The sequence below is a fragment of the Ischnura elegans genome, chromosome 8 (assembly GCF_921293095.1).
Source record: "Ischnura elegans chromosome 8, ioIscEleg1.1, whole genome shotgun sequence".
In the NCBI taxonomy this organism is placed as follows: domain Eukaryota; kingdom Metazoa; phylum Arthropoda; class Insecta; order Odonata; family Coenagrionidae; genus Ischnura; species Ischnura elegans.
In genome coordinates, this window is record NC_060253.1 from 59,338,437 (window position 1) to 59,362,891 (window position 24,455).

Sequence of the window (24,455 nt, forward strand, 5' to 3'; positions counted from 1 at the left end):
ATTCAACTTATTCTCTGTCATTTTGGTCAGTTGAAATGCTACTTTTCAACTATATTTTTACATGCTTTACGTTAATATTTAATTTGTCAGTAAAAGAGCCAACTTTTTTGTTAAGTATACCTCTAATATATCATTCTAGCATTTTACATGATGTATGCAACTGCTCGTGAAAGCCTCTGATACAAATGTATCTCAATACAGAAACCTCAATTTCAAGGCTTTCTTTATTATCCTTTGCGTAACTATTCTTATTGACTAATGCCCTTTGATGTAATCCTTTGACTGTTCACTGAGGGTACACTAACCAAAACCTCAGACCAAAAAAAATGGAAGTGGCTGTGCCATATTAATGCTACGAAATAATTCCTTCAAAATCAATGAATTGCAGAATAAACTTGACAAAATTTGTTTTATTTGTTCAGGTAACAATTAAAGGTCTTAAGTTTGAATTGCAAATTGAAAACAATCAAAATTTAAAGGAAGATAGTATGCTTGAAGGAAGATAGTATGCATAGCAAACAATAACGTGCTCCTCACTGTAATTTATACTGTGATGGTGATTTTCTGGTTGTCCAAGCCACTTATGCTGATATATTTCCACGCTAACATCCCAGTGTTTTTGGGAGAAAATAGAAGCCATATGCAGAAAAACATAAAATCATCACTATTCAATTGTTTGGTTAGGGCTCTGTCCTTGGAAATTATACTTCCCTTTCTCTCACATGTTAGTCATTTGTACTCTGTGTGTTAATTTTGTATCTTGCATAATTTATCTTTACCAATCCATACTATTTTTTTTCTTTCTTATCATGGAATTCATCAAGGTACAGGTAAGTGAATCTCCATTCATAATCATTCTGTTGCTGGGTCATTCTTTGGGGACTGTTTTCCATCCGGGGGTTTTTCATTTCCACTCTTCTGACCTAGGCCATAGCATGCAGGGATAGTTCAAGGGGTTCAAACCCTAACCCCCAAATTTCCAGAAGTTACAGCATAATGTGTACTAATGAATTGTCCCCCCAAAACTGACCCTCACTCTCCAAATGAATCCCTACCAAAAAATTTGTGGCTATGGCCGTCCTTTTGGCGTAAAAGGTGGCTTTTTCTAGGCTCTTCAGAAATTAATTCTCCTTTCTTGGTGTTATAAAATGGTGATTTGCTATCCATAACTTTCCTGCTGTTTGGCTTTAATTGTAGCTTTTGAACTTACAATCATGTTTTTATGCCATTATTTATCATTTGTTTTTTTTTCTTGCAGCTATGATGTGGTTTTGACTGCTGGACCTGATAGAATAATTGAACAATTTGAAAATTTTGGTGCTCGTGTGTTATTTTCTGCAGAGCGTAGTTGTTGGCCTGATGAATCTCTTGCTAGTCAGTATCCCACTGTTTCAAGAGGGAAACGTTTTCTCAACTCTGGAGGTAATTTTACTATTTTATATAAATTTCGTCCTTATCATCAGGTATCTATTCAGTGGATTATGGTATTTGAATTAACCAAAAGAAATATTTAAGGCTTTGATGAGAAATTTTTTCTGGAAGTAGCCTCCAATTTTATACCTGGATCATTCCTAACACATTTAACAAGAAAATTGATCTTTTAGATAACTGATTTCGACTAGATTCGGCAATTTTTTTTCAATAGATTAAAAAACAATAACCTCAAAGTCTGTTTGTAATGCATGCTACAGCTTACATGATATCATACAGTTTACATGAAACTGAAGTTTTACGAAAGTGTCTCTGCATTAGACGTCATATCTCCTAACCTTCAGTAGCCAGCTCTCCAGATCTCATCAATGTGTTTCCTTTTCTTTCTTTTCACTGGTTTTAACCATGAAATGACCCTATGATTCCCTTTGTTCATGTCTTTCGTCATTTGCTTCTCTGTGTATGGACAACTACTTAAGAATTCAGGACTGACTACTATGTACACGCATAACAGTGGGCTATGGCCCCATCAGCAGCCATGCCTGAGGAATGGGTGACACATCTCATCATTCTAGACCTCTATTGTACTTTCCTTTTCTTCACTAATCCCATTTTTCTCAAATACCCTTTTTCTTCTTCTGAGAAATGTTTTTTTTTCGGAAAAGCCCCTCTGGCCGTCATTCACCCCCTCACACATTAATTCATTTTCCCCGAATGAAAAATAAGGAAATGAAGAGACCCACTCAATGTAAAATTTGTTTCTTTTATCAAATGATTGACTATCTTCACTTAGTGTTATATGATATATGTTCAGTTATTGTCACCCTATGCCCTCTTACAAGTCATTTTCAACAGCATATGCTTCCTTACTCCAATGCATGACAAATATTTCTTCATGTGGGTATGAGCAAATGTGTATCTGCTGAATTTTCTGAAATACAAGCTTATGTTTGGCATGAGAGTAAGATTTTTCAAATCAAAATTTCTTTTTCTTCTAAAAAATATTATAAATACATTAATTTGTCAAGTAATACCATATTCAAATCACATTTGGCATCCCCACATTCATTGGTGCTGATTTTCCCTGGGGATCAAATTCCATTCAAATAGAAATTGAAAAATAATTTAGGATAAAGTATTGAGTTGTATTCATCTCGTTGGATTGTTTTTCTTGAAGTATTTGTTGTAAATAATAGGAAAGCAATTGCAATCATAAGATCTACTTAAATGGTTGGAAACGCAAGTTTTCTTGATTTTTTCCTGATGGCATATTGCTGGCTGGCATATTATGGAGAGTGCTGCATGTCTAAAATACAAATAATTAATTTATATGCGAAATTAATTCTGTCCTAGTGATTGCGAACGCAAAATTTACTCATACCCTTAATTAGCCTTGAAATACCCCTGGAGTCTCCTCCACACACACAAATCAGCACCATAAAAGTTGAAAGTAATGCCTTTGGATCATTGAGAAAGAATTTTTACACATAAGTCTCTCCTAGATTGTGGATGAATTTATATGAAATGGATGGATATCTCTTTCAGCAGATGCCTCTCAGAATCCACTCACAAGTCTCCTCTTGTCTCTGTTCACATACTAAATCGCTACATCCTCAAAGTCCAACCATTTTACATTTCATTTTATCCACTTGTACAGCTTCTCAGAAACCTGAATGTGATCAGGAAAAGGAAGCAAGTTGATGAGATCTGCAGAGCTTTTTTTGAGAGAGAGAGGTTTGGCACGAGAGCCAGGTGCCGGCACATTGTGAGGCCAGTGTCAAGAGTTCACTCTAAAGAATTTTTTCTGTTGTAAGTGAAATACACTACACTCCCGATTATCTGGGCTAATGATGGGGAGAGACGGCACGAATAATCGGAAAACACGGATAATCCAAACTTTCACTTAAACGTCTTGTAATGCTCATAATTTACGTAAAACAAACAATATATACAGTGAAACCTCAATTTTACATTCCCCCATTATACATTTTCCCTGATTTTACACAGTTTTTATCAGGTCCCAAACAATATCGCCTTTAGAAAATGATACTCTATTTTACAATATCCTCAATTTTGCACTTTTCGCATGTGGTCCATTCAAAAGTGTAAAATAGAGGTTTCACTGTATTATTATTTATGCAGCACAAAGGTTAAGAAAAAGACTTCGCTGTTCCACAAAATAAAATACATTTTTGTGACCGGTTTCGATACAGCGTATCATCATCTGGCAATTACAAGTATCAGTACATAGAATTTATACCCTTGAAGGCGTTAGAGGGGCAGTGGAGTGGAGGGGCAGTGGAATGGAGGGGCGGTGGAGTGGAGGTGGGGAAAGGGGGGGGGGAATGGGGTAAGGGAAGGGAAGGTAGGTTTGGGAAGTACGTCGCTGATGGGTCACTGCACGGGGTAGCCGAGGGTTGGTGTACCCCGTGCAGTGACCCATCAATTGCCAGATGACGATACGCTGTACCGAAACCGGCCGCAAAAATATATTTTATTTAGTGGAACAGCGAAGTCTTTTTCTTAACCTTTGTGCATCATGAAGGAGTTCCACCATGTTACGCCAACCACCATCGCATTTATTATTTATGCAGTTATTCTGTTAATGCAGAGTGCTTCCTGGGCTCATTGAGAGCTTTCTTTGCCAGTTCGCGATCTTTTAAGTGGTGATAACATTGTTGTACTCGTATTATTAATGCTCCACGTAAGGCCTGGTTTCGAAAACCACACATTCGTGGTTGTGTGATCATGGATATAGAGAAGTAGTTTGCATGAATGCTTCAAAACCACTGCTTGAGGTCGAAAACTACACTGTCAGGCAACACGCCAAGTATTCACGTCTTGCACAAGTTGCCCGTGTTGCAACTGCTGCGTGATCAAGGAACTCTGTCGCGCACTGTGAGGCTTAGAAAACAGGAACACAGTGCTCCCGTGAATGCAGCTAGCACGTGATCGCTTCTGTTTTACTAAGGGGGTTCTAAAGGAAATATTAAGCCTGGTGTATCCTAGCATTAATGTCGTAATTCCAATGATTTTGCGTCTGATTTTATTTATTTTTTTATAAAGATCAGGGAAAAATTGAGCAAGAGTGAAAATCATGCACAGATAATCCGCAACCCAGATAAACCGCAGCCGGATAATTGGGATTCTGCTGTATTAACCCTACCCAATCTTATGACAAGCATCACGACTCTTAATGTTACCATTTCTTGTGGTGCTAGGGATACTACCTACCTCTTGATATTGTTAGCTCTAAGAAGAATATCTTCAAGAAAATATTTGCTTCAGAAATTTAATCATCTTTTTTTTTCAAATTTAGGTTTGATTGGATATGCCAACGATCTGTATGCTGTTGTATCATCCTCACAACTCAAGGATTCAGATGATGATCAACTTTTTTACACCAAAGTGTATTTGAATACAGAGTTGAGGGAAAAGCATAAAATTCAGCTGGATCACAAATCTGAAATATTCCAAAATCTTAACGGTGCTATATGTGAGTATTTATTATTATGTCACTTTCTTAATTGGTTTAGGGTCTATATAGATGGCTGGTTCTGTTAGTATGAATGAAGTGAAAAATTTAATTGCCATTTTTAGAAAAATGGGTAGCAAATGCATCGCTTCCGGTTAGGTTTCATTAATCTACCGCAATGATGCCTTTTCCTTGGTGAAATGCATCTGAAATGGGCTAACTACCATCCTGTAGTCAAATTTCAGTGGGGGACTTATTACAGCGTTAGAACTATCATGAGCACTTATTATAAGCGAATGAATTCCCTATGCTTTTCTATATGAGCCAAATAAGACTGAAAAATCACTTTAGTGCTATACTCACTATAGGCTGTTATTTTTATGATGAACTTCTAGTCTATACACAGCGGTGTTCTGAGCTAGAAACTCGATTGTATATGGTCATGGTTAAAAGCTTTATTAGAATTGGTACTGATTTTTTATCCTGAGAAATACTTGATTCTTATTAAGATTCTATGCTGAAAATTAGAGAATCAGGAAATCAATTAATTAATTTGGTCCATCACCTTCTATTTATTTCATTCAGTGGAGGTTGAGCTGAGGTTTAGAGGAAAAGAGGCGTATCTCCAAAATACAGCATATGGAACAGTACCATCAGTAATCCATGGAAATGGACCAAGCAAGTTAATTTTCAACACCCTTGGAAATTATCTAGCAAATGCTTGGAACCCTCAAGATGGTTGTGTTGCATGTTTGGAAGATACTCTTCATTTATCTGACTCAAATGTAAGTTTTAATGAGATATGGTTTTTTTATGGCCTCATCAATCTTTATCATTTCAGTAATTTTCATAATGAAGACAACCTTGAGCATGGTCTGTACAATACATACCTTAGAGCCATGCTAAACTAGCAATGTAAGGCTTCTATTATTAGAGTAATTTTCTATAATGGGCATGTATAATATATAAGAATGTTGTCATTTATTTTAATTTCCTATCTGTTATTTTTATGGATTGTTTATGATCTTTAAATTACTTTTTAAATTTCAAAGATATAGGGGTAAATGGCTGTACTACAAAGCCGTTTGGTTGTGTATTGTAATGTAATGAATCCATTTTTACAGCTGAAAGAAGGAAACTACCCAACAGTATTATTTGCCATTTTCATTGAGCAAGCTACCCCATTTTTGGAAGAATTTTTTCACAAGTTGGAAAGACAAGAATATCCAAAGAAGAGAATACATATATTTATTCACAATTCTGTAAGTATTTCTATTGTTTCCATAGCCATACTGATCTGTTTCATTACTCGCTGTCTTTCGATGCATCGTTTATTTAATTTGTTGAAATTTTATTCACAGGAAGAGTACCATGCCAAAGATGTTAAAAAATTTGTTGATGAAGTTGAGGATGAATATGCTAGTATCAAGCAAATCATTCCAGATGACAACATAAAGGAATGGCATGCACGAAATTTAGCGATGTAAGCATTATAAAAGTCACATTTTCTCAGTTTTAAAATAAATTTATTAAAGGTTTGAAAATACCTTGCTTAAAAATCATGTTCATGATGCATTTATTGTACATGCAATGCTCATGAAATTGGGTAAAGAACTCGGTCTCCAATATCTATGTGCAGTTTCGTGTGTTGATTCCTTGATTCCTTTAATTTTAATTCAGGTATACTTTTATGGTGGTTTCTTATTTTTAAATATGATTCTTAATTGTATTATCATTTAATATACAAAAAGAAGTAAAATAAAATTTTCAAGTATGTATTTATTGGGTCTTCAGGAATCCAGGTCATTATTCCGATTTTGAAAGATATAATTATGACACATAGCTTAAATTTAGAAAAAAAGACTTCCTTCAAATGTTTGTTCATAATTTTTCTGATTTTGATAATTCAATAAATGTTTTTTTTATTACAGAAACCATTGTAGCACTATAAACTGTGATTATTTCTTCAATGTGGATGCTGTTGCTCATGTGGATAATCCATCCACATTAATAAATCTCATTGAACAGAACAGGTAAGCATTTTTATCCTGTGATGTTAACTTTTATTGACAAATTTTATTCAATTTATGTTAATTTAAATTATCCACATTTTAAAAGGAATGTGAAAGGTTGCATAGATGGAAATGTTGATTAAAATATGAAAGATTAAGCCCAAGTATTGAAACAAAGATATGACTTTCTCAAAAAATGTTATTGCAATATACCTATAGTGTAATTATTGATGTAATTTTGCCATTCTTAATTCTTCAATTGAACTGAAATTGGCTCTGTGACTGGAGCTTTAGGTTATTTTGTTTTTGCAATGTTTGACAGTGTGTGCGTGCATATTTGTATGAGCTTCTGCTTGAGAAACCATGTTATATTATTGTTATCCTCTAATTGCTTCATAAAATCCTCAAAGTCTGGTTACACAGTACATTAACCCGTACATGTTAATGTTTAAATGTATGAGCTCGTGAATGAACGCAAAAATTCATTGTGTTACCACCCAACTTGTGCGAATGCACATACTGAAAATAGATCCTGTTCAACTTAAGTTCGTGCAATCATAAATTTTCTGTTCCTGTCCACCAAAACTGTTTATGCACTTAGACATTAACTTGTATAGGGTTAATACATTGTGTAACCAGATCTTAAAAAATCATTAGCATTGCCAGAAGTTAAGAATTATTCCAAGCAATTTTAGGTTAATGCTACTAGTTTTCAAAATTTTATGTTGGTTTGGAAATTAACTTTTAACCTTTTTTTATCCTATTTCATTATTTGGGTCGATGGGAATCAATTTTTTGCTATTTAAATCATTGAATTACATTCTGAGTAATTTTCTTGATGGAAAATTATTAATATTTTTATTATTTTCTTTTAATATAGGAGTGTTGTTGGTCCAATGCTCACAAGACCTCAGAAGGCATGGTCTAATTTTTGGGGTGCTCTAACTGCCGATGGATTTTATGCTCGGTCTATGGACTACATGGAGATAGTCCAAAATGAACGAAGGTGAGTCTGATATTTTTTGTAATTTTTATCATTCTTTTTGTTTCTGCATACTTTTTGGGATCAGTAGCAGTGTTTTCTGTAGCCAACTATAAGGTAAGAGCTGTAGGTTATCATCTCACAGAAATATCTCAGATCTTCTTGATATTTAATGCCTTAAATCAGTATGTGTTCTCCAAACCTAGGAAGCTTAATTGTTGGTCTTTCTTTTTCACAATGTTCCATAAACTTCCTTATATTCCCCTATGTGTTCTTTAATTTTTCTATGTATTAGGGATATCTCTCTTTGTTCTTTAGTCCTTGCTTCCAGAGTTTCTGGTAGTTAGAATTAGAGCCAATACCAAAAATATATGGTACTTGTATTGGTGCAATAACCACTTCGAACCCTGTTCCCTCCCTGAAAGTGGAGGCCTGCATTAAAACCCAAAATTAACATTCTTATGCACATATAAGATCTAACTAGTGGATCAAATCACTCAAAAAAAGGGCTATAACATGTAGGCTACAGCTAAATTATGGAAGATGACTTTGTTATTTCTTGCTTTCTGATTGATGGTCATGAGATGATCTCGCCGATGTGAGGAAGTGAGCTTCTACAACATTTTCTGGATATACTTGTTGTAAGGAAATGCATGAAAAATACAAATTCCAGTCATTTGCAAAACATCAATAAATTGAATGAATTGAGGATGCGTGAGCTTTCAATTGGCGCGTGTTGGAAGAGCTAGAAAATTAGGAAGTTAATTCTTAAGAAATGGACAAAATCCTAATTAATTCATATATGAAGATTAGAATTGTTCATGACATGCTGTTTTTCCTATTGTAATTTTAGTTAAAGAATCTGTTTTACCTATGCCAAGCAGTGGCGCAGCGAGGGGAGTTTCGGGGGATAAACCTCCCCCTCCAGAACTGAGAGAAATATTTAAGTTTAATCCATTTTACTTAATTGGATTAATATTACTTATAGAAAAGTTTAACGATGAATGAAATATCCCTCAGAAGCCATAAAACTCACGATTTTGAACCATTTATCTTAAAAATTTAGGGCCCCCATACCTCCTGCTTACCCTGGCAGGTATTCCATACCCCCCTGACCCCTACTATTAGTTGAGCCCAAATCTCCCCACCCAGCCTTAATTCCTGGCTGCACCCCTGATGCCAAGAGAACAAAATTTTGGGCTTAATGGTTTGTTTATTTGTTGTCTCTAAACAATTGATGGTGTATAATTTTTAGCACTTGGTTAATTCCAAGCATGTGAATCAAAACATCAAATTTCCTAGCCCGTATTCAGTTTCAGTCATTGAAGTAGCCAAAGAAAAATGAGCAAAAGGAGTTATATTCGTGAAAAGTCGAGTTTGTATATTTCTCCTGAATTTTTGGATGGTAAGAAAAGTTGTGACCTTGTCAATAGTCAATCTAGCGAAAGAGAAGTGCATACATACGTACTTGCCAAGTGAAATTTTTGCTCTTTCTTGCCAGATGAAACATTGTATCTTAATTGTGCCCTACCTAATTACCATTGGCTCTGAATTGTAGTAGCACACCCATAATAGGAGCAATGCAGACCTGTCCCTGTTTTCATCCATGTGGGAGGTATTATCATCATTCTCCTCAAAGTGATGGATAATTTGGCTGAGAATGCTTTGTTGATAGGTCTCTTTTAGCCAAAGTGATTAAGTAAAAACTAAAAATCATATTTGTATTACAAACTCGAAGTACAAAGAGAAAGGAAGTTTTTGCTCTGCTAAGGTTGGAGGTATTGAAATTATTCAGGAAGTTTCCTCAAAACATTTGTAGCATCAAACAATTTTATGGTTCTCCTTGAAACTGCAAATTAAGAGGTGTCTCATAAAACCTGTAGTTACCATTAACCCTCTTGGTGTGTGAAAGGTGAAGAATTAATCTGGAATATTTATGTTCATATCCTCAGTCTGTTTGAAAACAGAAACTTTTGAATATCAGTTTTCCTGTTTATTGCTGGAAAATTCCTTTTAACTTTGAGGCTTGATTATTCAAGGTCATACTTGGCTCTGAGTGGCATATCAAGGTCTTAGAGGGACAGGATGTACATCATTAGCAAATTAAAGCATGATAGTTAGTCTCTGAGTGGGGTTAATCTTTTACTTTATTCCTGCATTTTTTTTCTTTCTATATCATTTCATAATCAGTGTAAATGTTCAGGTTATTTTTAACGTGGTACTCTGGGCTCTTGATTACCCTGGAAATGGGAATAGTTTCATTGCTGATCCGCTGGTGAAGTTGTGATTTTTTAATATTATTAATCAGTATTGAAGTTAACTGTAGTTTATATTATGTCAAATTTGAGGGATTAAAGTGTTTTACTAATAATATTCTTATTTCTGTATTTGAACCCATTGTCCAGCGAAAGATATTACAAAATTTTTGTTTTTTACAGTATGAATAAAATATTAATTTATTAAAGTATGCATTACAAGTAACAGAAACATTTTTCTCATATTTTCTTCTCTTTTTAAGTTATAGTCGAATACTGCTGTGAACATAATTATTATTTGTGTTAGCATATTCCCAAATATTAGTTATGGGTTTTACTTCTTTTTCTAAGGACTGGTTCTATTCGTTACTCAAAATTAATAATTTATGAAAAATGAAGGAATTAGGTTTAAATTATTTTAAACTACTCAGTTAATTTTATCTGTACAAAATCCAAGTCAAGAATGTTACTCAAAAAAGTTAACAGTGGCACTTACATAAACACATTGGATTTGAAGTATTGATGCATCAGCTGAAATTCATGAAATGGTGTGAATACTGGCATGTTTGCTCCATTATAATACTGAAGAGTCGAGTAACATAATTTTTTTTCTTCACTTTTATGGAAAGAAATTCGAAAGCTGAATTTTTTTATATTAAGGTTTAGTCTAATCAAATGTAGGATTTTTAATCGAAAATTTTACTTATTTTGTTTTTCACGGGCAAAAGCTTCAACTGTCATGGTTTCTCCATTTGAGGAAACAAAGTGAATGAGCAAAGAGAAATCACAGTTTATTTTGATTTTTTCATATCTTCCTTCCGATATTCTGTCATTACTTTTTTCTTAATTTTGTGCCTGAATTTCCACCATTTGAAAAATAGATCAGTCAAAATTGATGCTGAAGTCAGTCTTGAAGCTTCTGCGGTCAATTGAATACATGTTATCTGCGTAGCACTCATAAACACCAGCATCCATTTGCGTAGCTGGATCGATTTCTAACTTGGATTTGAGGCGATCTTTCCCCATCCTCCATTCGTGGACCTGTGGGTAAATTGGAAAATTGTTTTATTAGATAATTGCATTGCTGTTAATTTTTTTGCTTTTTTTCATTCAGCTTGCAGATTTGACTCACTTTTATGAACAAAAAGGTATTGTATAATCAATAGATTGAACTCAAACAGTGTATATGTTATATCATGATATGAGTGTATGAGTGATATAAGCAGTTACTCAAATCAATTCATTTTTTTTGAGATGAGGGACCATTAATATTGGACTTCATCAAATATATTATCATGTAGGGACTTGTATTATGTTAGGTTCTGTAAATTAGCATGAGAATAATTCTAATGAGTATGATTCACATCCAACTTAGTCACATCATCTCATTCCTAGTCCAAATTCTGTGCTATTTCCTGGACAAAATCAATTGCATTTAGGGCAAATGAGGATATTGTTGTTTTTATACATGATTCACCAACCTTGATAAAGCAGGTAGCACTTGATACCTTTAATCCTAGTTTGCAATTTTTACTGTGAAATGAGTTTAACAAATATTTATTTTTGTGATGGGAGAACGTGCAGTACCGAGTGTAGTAGGCCAAAGAATCCCAATGTTTAAATTCCTGGTGAAGTTTTTGGGCACCCCAGCAATAATTCTTGCTGAGTAAGGAGGTTCTGGGAAAGTAACTACTCCCCTTACTCTGTCTGTGAGAAATTCATATGGCTGTGGCTTGGTATGGGATGAGCTCTATCCTCACCAATAAAAACCTACAAGGTTGCTTAATGGAGAGAATTTTTTGTAACTTCTGAAATTCTATAAATTTACTCACTCAATGTTTTAATCCAGATGCTAGTTTGAATAAGTGGGGGTTGGGATCACCTGAAACTAAACCACAATTGTGTTAATTTCATGCATTGAGGGTATGGGGGTCATTTCTTCTCCCTGGACCTCCTCTCATATTGAGATTTTTTGTTTTGAAATGTCTGACGGCTTCAATCACGACTTTGAACCTGGGTCCTCTTGACCAATGACGTCAGTAACCTAATGCTGTCCTAGTAGGTCACCCAACCCTCCCTCAAGAATGCTTAAGTGGTAAAGGAAAAGCCGGGAATGTAAGACGATTTTTAACTATTTGGATTTGAATGCAAGTTGAGTATCTTATACAAAAATATTGTTATCAATGATAACCGTAAATTTATTAATGATCCTTTTCTACTTTGATGTATAAAAAAGTACCTGCCAGTTTTCATGATTTTCTGTTTATTATAAGCTTTAAAGGTGAGGTAGTATAGTTTTGTTAAACCCTTAGCACAGGCTAAATTGTAGATAGTTTATTCTCCATGAATGATTATTTTTGTTTGTAACAAGGATTTTTGGTTTTATTTTGATCAATTTAGTCTGAAACTGACATAAAATTAAAGGGTCAAATAAGTGAAGCTCAAATAATATCCTTTACCTTCACTGTAGTTACACTATTTGATGAGGATCCCGAAGAAAATATTTGGTTTAAGTCGTAGTTATTGAAAACTTCATGAACCTTTTGATTTTTGACAAAGTGGCTTTAAAATGGTGTTATTTGAAGTATGTATCGTCCAAATGTTTTTGCAGCAATTTTGCAGTATAATAAACCAGTGGAGAATGTATTTTCGGAAAATGGTAGAAACCCCTTTCCTTCCATTTTTGACTTAACTCATGAAAATCTGAGAAATGGACATTTGAAGGAATGGTGTGTTTCCCATTTTCCCCTAATGGATTCTCGACAGGTTTATTATCATGCAAAATTGCTGAGAGAACATTTAACCAATGCTTCAAATCACATGATTCTAATGCAACTATGTTAAAAATCAAAAGGTTCATGAAATTTACAATTACCATGGCTTAAACCAAATATTTTCTACAGGGAACTCATCTAATGGGTATTACTAAAGTGAAGGTTAAGGAGATCTTTTGAGCTTCACTACCTTAAATTCTATATATGATTACACATTTGCGTTAAGGTGGAAATTCTGTTCAGTAGTCAAATCCAGTTAGAAGTGCTAAGCTAAATTGACAACCATTAGTTCTTGTGCTCATATTTCAGGTGTGAAGGAGGTTAATGAATATTGTGAAATTTTCATTATATATCATCAGTTTTGAAGTGATTTTGGATTCTAGAGTAGAATGCTAAATGATAAATTGATGTTACATGTTCTATTACGTCTAATTATGTAGGTATACTTAATATGAATATGAAGTGCAATATCTTCTCGAGCATATATATTTTGCCACTTTGGGCTTTGCTTGTAGTACATATATCAATAATCTTTCGTGAAATCTCAGGAAAAATATTCACCATCATGTGATACCATTGTTTTCCCATTTCAGTTGTAGTATCTATCCTTAACTTTTACGTTAAATCAAATCAAATGAAGAAATAACTTATTTCACTTACATGTAGATAGGAGTGTGCATACAGTTCTGTGCCATCCTTGAACCAAGTGATGTGTGGTCGAGGAGAGCCTCTTGCCACACATAAGAAGGCAATCTTGTGTCCCAGTACGTACTCATAATCAAAATGTGATGCTAGGATTATCTTTGCTCCCTGGGTGAAGAATATTGAAAAAAGAATTATTAACATGCATCAGTCATCATTTATAGATATAGGCAAAACATTTCTGCCTCATGGTGAACAGTTAGTTGAAAGTCATTACATCCAATTTTTATCTTATTTTTTTAAGGTGCAATTTAACTGTTGCTTAACAAAGTCTTGCTTTCAGTCATTTCACCCCATTTTACTTATAGAAAGTCATGCGAAAACAATCCTTTGATCAAAACTCTGTTACCTAGAACTCACATGCGAAAGGAATTCTTTTAGTCAAAATTCTGTAACATAGAACCTTATGCCATAGTTGATTGGGAATTGTGGAAATAAAACATGCACATGCAGCTGTATTGAAAAAACTAACAGCTTCAGTAGTTTATCTCCCAAAGTATGAGGTCTTTATTTTCTTTGCATAGTATTAAAGGTATTTTAATGCATTCTGTTCAAATGATATTGCTGTCAGTTGTAATACTTTATATGGTTCATATTTAGTAGCTGTCTTTAGTTTTTGAAAGCATCAAATACTGATTTTGAGAAACATTTTGAGCCTTAATTTTGAGGTAAAATTGAGAATCAACTATTATGGCAGTTTTTGGAAATGCAGCTGTGCCATGAAGCTCATGCATATCCTATTAGGCATAATATTTAATTGGATCCTCCTTTCAAAATGAAGTTATTCATTGGTAACGAGATAGTATACTGTAGTTTTGTTTTTAATTTCTCAACACTCCTATCATTGTGATCAAATTAACTGGCATGGCAACAGTATTTACAGGAGATTGAATGAATATGAGGAAATACTTCAACTCACATTGTTGTTGTTGTAGTACTGGTCTGATTCTGGGTCTCGATACTTTCCTGTGATGGGCAAGCCAATTTGCACTCTGCTCTTGGACCTGCTGCGGCCCCTCCCTCTCCTGGCCATTACGCCCGGGGGCCATCCGATCCCAGTGTCGGGCCCTGAATTCACTATCAGGTAGACCGCTATTGAGATCAGCAGGAGTAGCAGCTGGAGTCTGCCGAGGGTCAGGATTCCATTCCGTCCACTTCCTCTCCTTCCCCCTCCACTTTTGATCGACGCACCCTGAGTGAGGACAAGGGGAGCGTCTGTCATGCTGGCCGTCAAAGTTCTGAACCCCCCTCTCCCTCCCCCAATAGTGCCCCTCCCACCCCTCCACTCTCAAATCCTTTCAACAACACCCCCACCTTCTCCTCCCTCCTTCCCTTGATTCAAAAACTCACTGCGTCACTGAATCGAAGGAACCTTCTCGGCCCAAGTTGGGGGAGAGTCTCTTTCCCTTTGTTTTTCACTTACTGGATCGGCTTATTGTCCCCCCTTCTCTTTCCTTGCCCGGGGCCCCCCCTTGCTTTGTTTTCAAGGAGGCCACAAGCTTGAGGCACGCGCACTTGTATCACCTCAACTCCTCCTTCGTGAAAGGAATACACTCAAGAATGACAGTCGGTGATGTCGACCCGAAAACACTCCCAGCTCGGCTGTGGTTCACGTAAAATGGCTTCCTTTGCCTGCCCGGGCAAGCCGCACAATCCTTCTGTGGGGTCACTGGAGATCCATCTCCTATTTCCTCCCCGTGGTGACTGCTGGATATGGCCTATCCTATAACTCCCTCTCTCAAGTCTCCCCTGTTGAGAGAGTCCTCTGAGGTTTATTGAAGGGGCAGAGAGGCAATTGAGAGGGAGGGAAGGAGGGAGAGGTAGTGGGGAGGTGGGGGTTGAGTGGGGGGCCTGATATCTGTTGGTGAGGAGGGTCACAGCAGGAGGTGATGGCAGCACTTGTGTGTGGGGAGTGTTTTTGCTATCATGAGGTCTCGTTGTCTGCTCCCCCTGCCACCAGTCCCACTCATACGTCCCTTACTCATCCTCCAGCCCTCCACTGATTTCTGCTCATTCATTTCCTTTCCCAACTGCTTCCTGCCCTCTCCCTCATTCATCCTTCCAACTCACTCCCCCTATGCCCCCCTCCCTTGTCCCATCTACTTTACCAGCTTTCCCTTCCATATGGTTTTTCCTCTCCACACCTACCCCACCTTCCAATAACCTTCCTCTCCTCCAGTCCCTACTGCCTCCCACCTCCATGGATGTATCCACTGCTGTGCCACATGATGCTTGCCCATGCCATCCCAACTCTTCTGCTTTGAATAACTTCCCCTCCATCCTTCATTCTTTTTTTTGTCCTCCTTGTAGTACCCAGTGCCCTCTTCATTCCCCATCCACAGTTACTGATTTTTTGGTGTTTCTCCTTCATTCTCATCATTCCTAGTGATATGCTCAATTACTTTTGTTTTTATCGTTTGTACTTTAGTGTTTTCCAATTGACTGGAATCGCAATTTTAATTGTGTTTGATGCATAGCAAAATGGTTCATACCTGCCTTCATCGTGGTCATTCATTAAGTATTTATCAGAAGGTGTTCATTTTCTTTTCATTAGTACATAGTGGATGAGAGTCAAAGTTGTGACCTTTCATGTACCTAATTTTGATAATCTATGATAATTGAGATGGGTAACACATAAGCTATAGATAATTTTATGGCTCTTAGTAGCAGTCCTCGTATCAAATTTACTCATATCTCTATTTTTCTCTGTTGAAAAGAGTAGCCTTAAATAACCTCCTGGTACTCAAAATTCAGATGCCTATTAAAGACTTTTATTTTGCAATTGTCCAACTTGTCCTTTTCCGATGTTGTCATTACACCATAACTTTGCTTTGTTTTCCTGTTCTCCGTTTTATCCTGCTTTCCCCTCTCCTCTGTCTTCTCTTTGCATCATACGTTTCAATAACTTCATCCTGAATGCCCTCAAAAAGGTATCCCCCATCATCCGCAGCACTCACCTCCAGCTCCCCCCCACCTCTGTAGTTCCTCCCATATCCTTGCAAATTATCCTCCCTCCCCCTCCCTGTATCCCGCTGCTCTCCTTTTCACCATCCCTTCTCTCCGACACCTCCCCTGCGGCTATATTGTGAGCTCTACCTCTATCTGCTCCTCTCTCCCTTGGGCAAACTGATTGCTGTAATTAAGCATTTATTCTGGATCAGTGGTTGTTTCTATTCTGGGTCTGTTGTCAATTGATTTTTTTGCGTATCCAGCTGTGTGCGAGATGGCTTGCTTGTTGATGTTGGAAAGTGACTTTGACTGATGCCTTGTTTCGAAAGAGTTGATTGATTGGCATTTCAATTGACATGACTTCAAGGTTATGCTGTAGTGAAAGATGTGCTGTCACTCATCACTACTAACATCTTCATGTTTTATATGAATCTTACGATTACAGGAATATAAAACTAAGTTCTTACAGTAATATGCTCTATTTAAATGGCTACTTGCTTACACTTGAGAGTTAGTAAGAGATGTGTTGCAACTCCGTGCTTATGCTTACCTTTTTTGCCTGAATCTTGTGATAACAGGACATGAATCATGGTTCAAGCATCTCTATCTTACTGGGTTTTGTTTATTTAATATGCATTTTGGTTTATACCAATATTTACTCTGTGCTTCTCTTATTGAATCAGACGGTTTGCTGCAGGCAAATCAATCAGCAGGAATAGATCCATAACGATTGTAGAAATGTAGCTTAGTGAAAATGCTAACTTATAGATGACATGATTGGAGGTCTGCATCAAATGAATATGAGGATCATTAACTGATGATTTGCCCAATACAATGTCAGCATTTAAGATACAGGTTAAAACCAATGGGCAATATAGCAGTCCCCTTAGTGTCATCCACAAAACATCGCAAATAGACATTGATACATTAGGAAGTATACTCGTAGTTTTTTGCTGTGACTCAGCATAATTTTTTCTTGGTGAAAATTCTTTATGCAAACTCTTGAGATCTGTGCTCATAAGGATTTATTGTAGTTCATTTAGCTCTGCTAGGGTGATGCTAATGCTTTCAAAACCATTATCTGAAATAAACAGAATTCATAGCAGTATATTCCTAGTGAAATCATTCGTGTTTGGGTGCTTTGGAAAGTACTTGATCAAATTTGTATCATATGTCTATGTGACAATCTGAATGTGTGTACAGTCATTCAAAAGTGGAGAATTTTCAGTTAGTGTAAGAAATGGAATTTTCACAGCGGACCTTTTGATTTTTTTACAAAGTGTATCCTCTATGAACAAGAAATTTGTTAAGTTACCATAAATCTCGTTGAACATAGCTTTCACTTGAAGCATGATTTATTGATGTGGCCCAAGTCTTAAGGCCGTTTTACACTGGGCACGTAATTGCACAGGTTAGAGCTGCATTAATTTCTAAAATGGTGTGGAATTGCACGAATGCATGAACGAAATTAGAACAGGGACTATTTTGCCGTCTCGCATCCACGCATTCTTGCATGTGTTCTAGCAATTCGCTGGTTTACACAACGCAATTTTGATTGCGGCTTCGCACATACATCAGATTGTGCAATTCCGTGTGCCGTGTAAAGCGGCCTTTAGGAAGTTAGTTATGATATTAAACATTTTAATGTTATGATATAGCAGCACTTGACACTTGCACTACGATGTTTTCATGGGCAGCACACTTTAACATAAAAAAGTGAATTTTAGTTTTTTTTTGTTTTCGGCTGTTTTTTGTTTTGCAAAATTTAAACGAAAAATGACTGCAGTACCAAAATACATATTTGAATATTTTTCCACAAATGAGAAGTTTCTGTAACCTTGATGGTTGAGGAACTTAACCATCCTTATCCTTGCATACCATTTTTGAGCTACAAATACACCCCGAAATAGGGTAAGAGTTTTAAGTTTTAAGGGGTGGCAGGTCTAGGAGTTAATTTACTCCTTCCTATGTAGATACCTAAAGAAAAGAGTTACCGTAGTCAAGAAAGTGGGGTTTGAGATGAGGTATGTACTTGACGTTAGGGATTTTAGTTCATGACTGGTGACTAATGATGATGGAGTGACGCCAGATAATTATACAATACTTCGCTTAAAGCAGCTTCATCATTGAAATACTTTTGGTGTCTGGTATCTATATCAACCACTGAAGAACCATATTTTTCACTGGTGTTGATTTTTTTTCTCTGAGATTTTGATGACTTAAAATACAATTAGTACAGCCAATTTGTAAAAACCACACCCTTGCAATGATATTTTGTCGATGAAAACTTATCTAGGGTCTAATATTTTTAATACAATTGAGGTCTGTTCATAGAATGCTTTTATTCATTCCATATGGCGAGGTGACTGAGGGAAGCCCTGAAATCATATCATATAAGGGACAAACAAAGTTTAAATCATTCAATGAGAATAATTTTCAGTTACATTAATGCATATCAGTTTTTTATCAACACAAATGTCTATCCATGAGGCTCATAAGTATTCAAGTGAATCTAGCATGATTAATTTCATTCAAATATTTACTTAAAATGAAATTCAAATATTAATTATCATGTTATTGAAATATTGAAAATTTTAATGATTAAATGATTGTAATTTTCACTCATCTCAATGTCTTTTACGTGGCATCACCAATGACCCTCTTCAATGTTTACTTTTACCTGCATTAACGGAAGAAGTATTGTCTTGTTTCAGTTCATGTCTTCATTTCCTTCTTAGTGAATTCAGCATTTCTTTTTTTTCTTCGTCAAAAGGCGAACTATTTCCTTTAAAGAGTCATTTGTTGGTCCAAAGCAATGGTCGACCTAGTTAGCTCACCGCTAACCCACTTGCATTTTTTTCATCGATAACAGAGGTCTTCTACCTTTTCAATTCTATTGATCACATTTCAATTGGCATGGCTATGTGGAATAAAAATCCTTTTATTTTCACGAGGTTTTTTTTCTAGATAAAAAGTGCACAAAACTTAAGCTATGCTCTCTCTCATAGTGCTTTCTCATTGTCTAAATAGGCTAGTTTCCTTCATCAAAGAAAACAAAAGGCATTGATTGCAATTCGTTACCCACCATTAGTGTATTCATAATATACAAATTATTTTGTTTTAGAAATACCGCTTTAGACGAATGGCAATGGTCAATTTTATCCTCATTTGAAAAAGACCAGATTGGCACCCATGCGATGCCACCGTGACGTTACAGGGACCTAGTTTCTATATGAGTAGATAGGAGTTTTACTTCGTCTGAGATTACCAATGCATGCATGAGGCGTAGAGCTCAGGGAAACATCTCTTAATAATCACCTATTAAAACTGGCTAAGGTTGGAAAGTTTTCTTTATTTGATAAGGTATTAATAATCCTTATTTAAGCCAAGCGCTACCATCTAGCTGGGTACTCTGCTACCTGCAAGCATCCTGCGTCGTATCAACACTCAAAGCCTCGCCCCAAGGTCACCTCACTTGAGGCAGCGGGAACCAGAACGACGTCACACGGAGTTTTCCCAGCATTCATACTTAGCCGTCGCGCACTTAGTTTTTGCGCGCTTGAAAATTTTCACTTTTCATTTAATCGCGAAAAATAGATGTGGTCATTTAAAATACGTACTTACTCCAGGAGTAATAATCTTTCGATTTAGGCAATAAAAAAATAATAGGAGACCACCCCATTACTAAAATTATTGTTATCCATTAGTTGTGCAGCCTGTGTGTTGGCAGTGGGCTGTCAATCTTTAGCATGGAGAATCCATTTTGTCCTTATCTCTTTATCTTTCTTCAATCCTTGTTTCATGTTATGTACACCATTTTCCTACATATTTTTATTCTTTTACGAAAGCCAGATTTTCAAGAATTTATTTTTTGACTGACCTAAGCTTCTCTAATGGATTTGTTTTTATGACCCAGAGAAAAGCAGAAGTTGTACCTTTTTTCAGAAATGAAAAATAACGCAGAAATAAGTAATTGAAAGTGACAAAAAATCATAACATTTTCTGGGGAATCACTTGTCATTCTTCCAGTTCATTCAGCCACTAAATTATGGGCAGCATGGAGTGAAACAAAGGTGCTGAGGTGTTCAGGTATTGGTCGCCTAAAATTGAGTGCTTTGTTGTGGAAACATTTGTAAAACGAATATGTATTGCCTGAAAATCTATAAATAACTATTACACTTCTGTAGAGTAATCTAATAGCTTTGGAGGAAGTCAATAGCTTTGAATTTTTCTGTCTGTTAAAATCTTCAAAAGAAGTTATATTTCCTCAAGGTGTAGATTAAGTTAGTTGGGAGAACCCTGCCTTATGTTATCCAACCCACTTTCATATTATACAACTTATTCCAACATAATTAAACCTACTCCACTGTAAAAGAACATTCTATACATAAGCCAATTCACTCCAGTATAGTCCTGTGCTACTGAAAACTTACCTATCACCCACACCATTATCCAAGCCATTATAGTACCACAGAGTAGGATATTGTAGCAGAGAGTTAGCTAGCAAGCAAAGGGAAAGGAGTAACCAAGCCAGATGATCAACTCTCCTTTCACTCTGCCACCTGGGGAGGACGAAATAAACTGGAAATTGTTGATACATAAATTAAAGGCTTAAAGAACTTCTTCTCTTCATTAGTACAAAAATTGAATGAAAATAGAATTGAAATAATGAATACTTTCAAAATAATGATGAAGGCAAACAAACCCACAGCCTCAATCTCAGAGTAAAATTAAATGAGTTATTTTCAGCTTCTGTATATGTGGCAAAGATTGAAATGGAGAAGTTGGAGATCATGCGATCCCCCACTACTATCCCTTCATTCTTTCTTTGCCTTGGGAGATCTATGCTTGCCTGATTCCATCAATAGCATTGTTTGACCTGTTGTGATGATTTTGTTTACTTATTGATCATTTCTGTTGAAAATTTTATTACCATTAAATTTAATTACCGGGAAGATGGAGAGGTGTCAAGATTTTAATGAAAACTATTTTTTAAGTTTTTCCTTTAATAACCTTTCCATGATAATATTGAAGTTACAACACCAAATTCATAGTCGCAGTACATTCGTAAAGAGAAATCATCATGGTTTGAGGTGACCCAAGGGAAGGAATTGCAAGGAAACCCTGCATGAAAGTGCGTAGTCCCCACAACACACCTTTAGCAACACCCATATGAATTTATATTTGTGGCTGATCAGGTTTGGCTAAAGCAAATATGGGTGAGCAGAGTGAAAGTTTCTTGGCTCGTGACTTTCCCTTTGCCAATCAGATGAGAGCAGGTGTGGTCTTGCACTTTAGAAATTCTGTTGCTCTCAGACCTCTGTTGTGTTTACATCGTAGATCATCCAGCAGGGTTTTCTGGTAGCAGACCATTTCCTGGGTGACGGCTTTGACTTGCCGATTAATGGAAGTTTTTGGGGGAAATTTTGGGTGTATCATAAAAAGAAACTAAATCCATTGATGGTGACTTACTATGAATTTATTTGAGGAAACCAACACACAACGTCATCTATTGCTATGCATAGATAATTTAACAAATGATACACGATACTTGATGCCACCAACATTCTTTATATTTTTATCTCAATGCATTCACGCTAACACTGGGCCTCTGTGAAGGGATTATCTTCAATCCCTATGGAAATAGTAGGTTTATTGTCTCGGCACTGGGCTGAAAATTCATGTGGCCACCCATGACTCACGAATTTTCTTTTACAAGCATGGGTGCCTATGTACATTTAGTAACGTTAAGTTCGTTCCGGCACGTGTCTCTCAGCTCTCCCCTCTCCCATCAGCAAAGCCCACTTACTGTCTGGGATCTCATGAAAGGCAATCTCCCCCACTTGCTTTTGCCAGAACCACTTAGCCACAAATATAAATTAAACTGGTTATAGGTATAGGTGAATACTACACCACACTTGCAATTGAACCTCTGAGTTAGTGGTTCCTTCGAAAATTGTGAAAAAAATCATGGGGAGAAAGTGACTGAGACTCTTGTTAGATGTTATAGATATGTAGGGTTTCTTCATTTTATACCCTTTACTTTCAATTTGACTCATAACTTTATCTATTTTCAAAATACAGAATTACATATTTTTTTTCCAAAACAGTAGGGAATCCTTAATTTTGTCAGGTGATACGTGTATATTTCCCAATATTTGTGCCATAATTGTTCTGAAATTTTAGAGGAAATGAAAAAGTTATAGTTTTTATGGGTTATTATGGTGAGATATAGATATGTAGCCATTTCGTTAACCGACAAGAGGAGCAAGTTGTTGGTTCCTGTGCTTTGTTAGTTATTTGCATTAAGTATTCTACTGGTGATGTTAACTTTACTTTGAGAATTTGTTAATCACCCTTCCCTTTCATACTCATATCTCAATTGCCTACAGTCTATTCTTGTCCTCTTTTCTCAGTGACTGCAATTCTGCTCCATAGCAGACTCTTCACTAGCCTTTTCATTACATTCTTACTCAAATGATCCTCTAATCAGCTATTTCTTGTACTCAAGTGCCTCTTTTGTTAAAAGTGTTTTCTTCATAATACATATACCGATGTATATGTACTGCTGTGCCTGTTTTCGTCTAATGTGCAGCCTAAATAGTTAAATTATCCCACCTGATTAAGTTTGTGACCATCTACTTTCAATGTTTTGCCTCAAATTCTTTGCTGTTGATCCTGTTTGAAACCAAATGACTTTGGTCTTCACAAATGATATTTGCCATTTCAAGATGATTGGTATAACAGTTTATTAATTACCAGGTTAAAAACCAGTGAACTTATGTATGTACATGTAGAAACTTCAGCTTGGAGGAAATGATATCTTTCTCTCAAATGTTTTCACGATCAACCTGCTCTTTCTAAAGAGTCTTTAAAGGTTCAAGAGTGGCAAGTGTATGATTTTTTTCTGAAATCATTAGAAAAAAAGTATTGTTAGCGAAGATATGGTTGAGCATTTATGAGTTGTGTTTTGTTGATTCACCTTCGTAATGAGAAATTCATGTTGACCTTATTTAGGTTTCACACTGTTTAGCCCATTTTTTTACCCTTTCCTGCTGGCGCCTACAATAGGGAAACATTTTCCATGCTAGGAGTAGCATAAGAATATTTGTAACCTCTCTCTGCTTAGCTCTTTTTTGGGGTGGAGTTACCCTGGTATGTTCATCCCTCGGCTTTGGGACCCAACTCAACTGGGCGTCCATCCTTTGCCCCGACCACTGGCCTAGATCCTCTAAACCTATCCTAGAGTGAATCCACAGTCAACTTAATGTGTTAACAGTGTTTTCTTTCAACCAAATATTGCATTTGATTTTCAATAATTTACTTCTATAAAAGAATTACTAACATTTTTTTTAGCATTGTGGAATTTTAAACAGATTTCTAGTGTAAATAACAACAATGTTAGTGTTAATTGATGTTAGTGTCAATTGTTAGTGTTAGTGTTAATGATGAAAACAAGGCACTAAGACTGTAAGCCCAGAAGTCCGTTACTTTTAACACAATAATTTCGTTTAAAATTTGCTTATAAGCAGAAAAAACGAAGAAATCATTTCAAAGTATAAAAAAGTTGTAGTACGCAACAAAATATATCATTTCAAAAGCCATTGATAATACAGCCCCTTCACAACGTATTCCTGCATTAAAAATTATCATAAATGAGGGAGTGGATTGGGCTAAATTTCCAAGGAGAGACCCTAAGGTCTAACTAAGCAAGGCCAGACCTGAATGCATCCGACAATTGCTACCTCAGCGGTCACCTCCCTTCCCTTGCGTCGGCCAGAGCACAATGACCAGTCTGCTACAGCTGACGTCCGGTTGTTTGTGTTGAAAAATCCACAACATATATACCCGACGTTAGGTCTCCTGGGTATGAAA

General features: G+C 36.1%; 2 protein-coding genes across 6 annotated transcripts in view; one reads left to right on the plus strand and one right to left on the minus strand.

The window, feature by feature from the left end:
* Nucleotides 1–24,455, plus strand: part of LOC124164305 (multifunctional procollagen lysine hydroxylase and glycosyltransferase LH3) — an 83,426-nt gene that overhangs the window by 31,055 nt on the left and 27,916 nt on the right. For 3 of the 4 annotated variants that reach the window (XM_046541556.1, XM_046541555.1, XM_046541559.1), the window contains 7 exons: nucleotides 1,256–1,422; nucleotides 4,751–4,927; nucleotides 5,492–5,691; nucleotides 6,031–6,168; nucleotides 6,268–6,389; nucleotides 6,838–6,939; nucleotides 7,799–7,924. In XM_046541556.1, the coding sequence (XP_046397512.1) occupies nucleotides 1,256–1,422; nucleotides 4,751–4,927; nucleotides 5,492–5,691; nucleotides 6,031–6,168; nucleotides 6,268–6,389; nucleotides 6,838–6,939; nucleotides 7,799–7,924 (1,032 nt within the window). The remainder of the gene's footprint in view (nucleotides 1–1,255; nucleotides 1,423–4,750; nucleotides 4,928–5,491; nucleotides 5,692–6,030; nucleotides 6,169–6,267; nucleotides 6,390–6,837; nucleotides 6,940–7,798; nucleotides 7,925–24,455) is intronic. The other variant, XM_046541557.1, reaches the window with a different exon arrangement.
* Nucleotides 10,269–15,403, minus strand: LOC124164306 (immunoglobulin domain-containing protein oig-4-like). Of its 2 annotated transcripts, XM_046541561.1 has the most exons (4): nucleotides 14,982–15,403; nucleotides 14,551–14,823; nucleotides 13,590–13,739; nucleotides 10,269–11,196 (listed from the first exon to the last, which is right to left on the minus strand). In XM_046541561.1, the coding sequence occupies exons 2-4, from the start codon at nucleotides 14,662–14,664 to the stop codon at nucleotides 11,038–11,040; spliced, it is 423 nt and encodes a 140-aa protein (XP_046397517.1). In that variant the 5' UTR covers nucleotides 14,665–14,823; nucleotides 14,982–15,403; the 3' UTR covers nucleotides 10,269–11,037. The 2 variants fall into 2 exon arrangements, with proteins under 2 accessions (XP_046397517.1, XP_046397516.1); XM_046541560.1 differs by lacking the exon at nucleotides 14,982–15,403 and having other exon boundaries at nucleotides 14,551–14,879.

Coding starts and splice junctions, on each gene's coding strand:
- LOC124164306 (XM_046541560.1), bottom strand. CDS start 14,853: ATGACAGACGCTCCCCTTGTCCTCACTCAGGGTGCGTCGATCAAAAGT. Junction 13,740..14,550: donor AGTACTACAACAACAACAAT/GTGAGTTGAAGT, acceptor TTCTTCACCCAG/GGAGCAAAGATAATCCTAGC. Junction 11,197..13,589: donor ATGCACACTCCTATCTACAT/GTAAGTGAAATA, acceptor ATTTACCCACAG/GTCCACGAATGGAGGATGGG.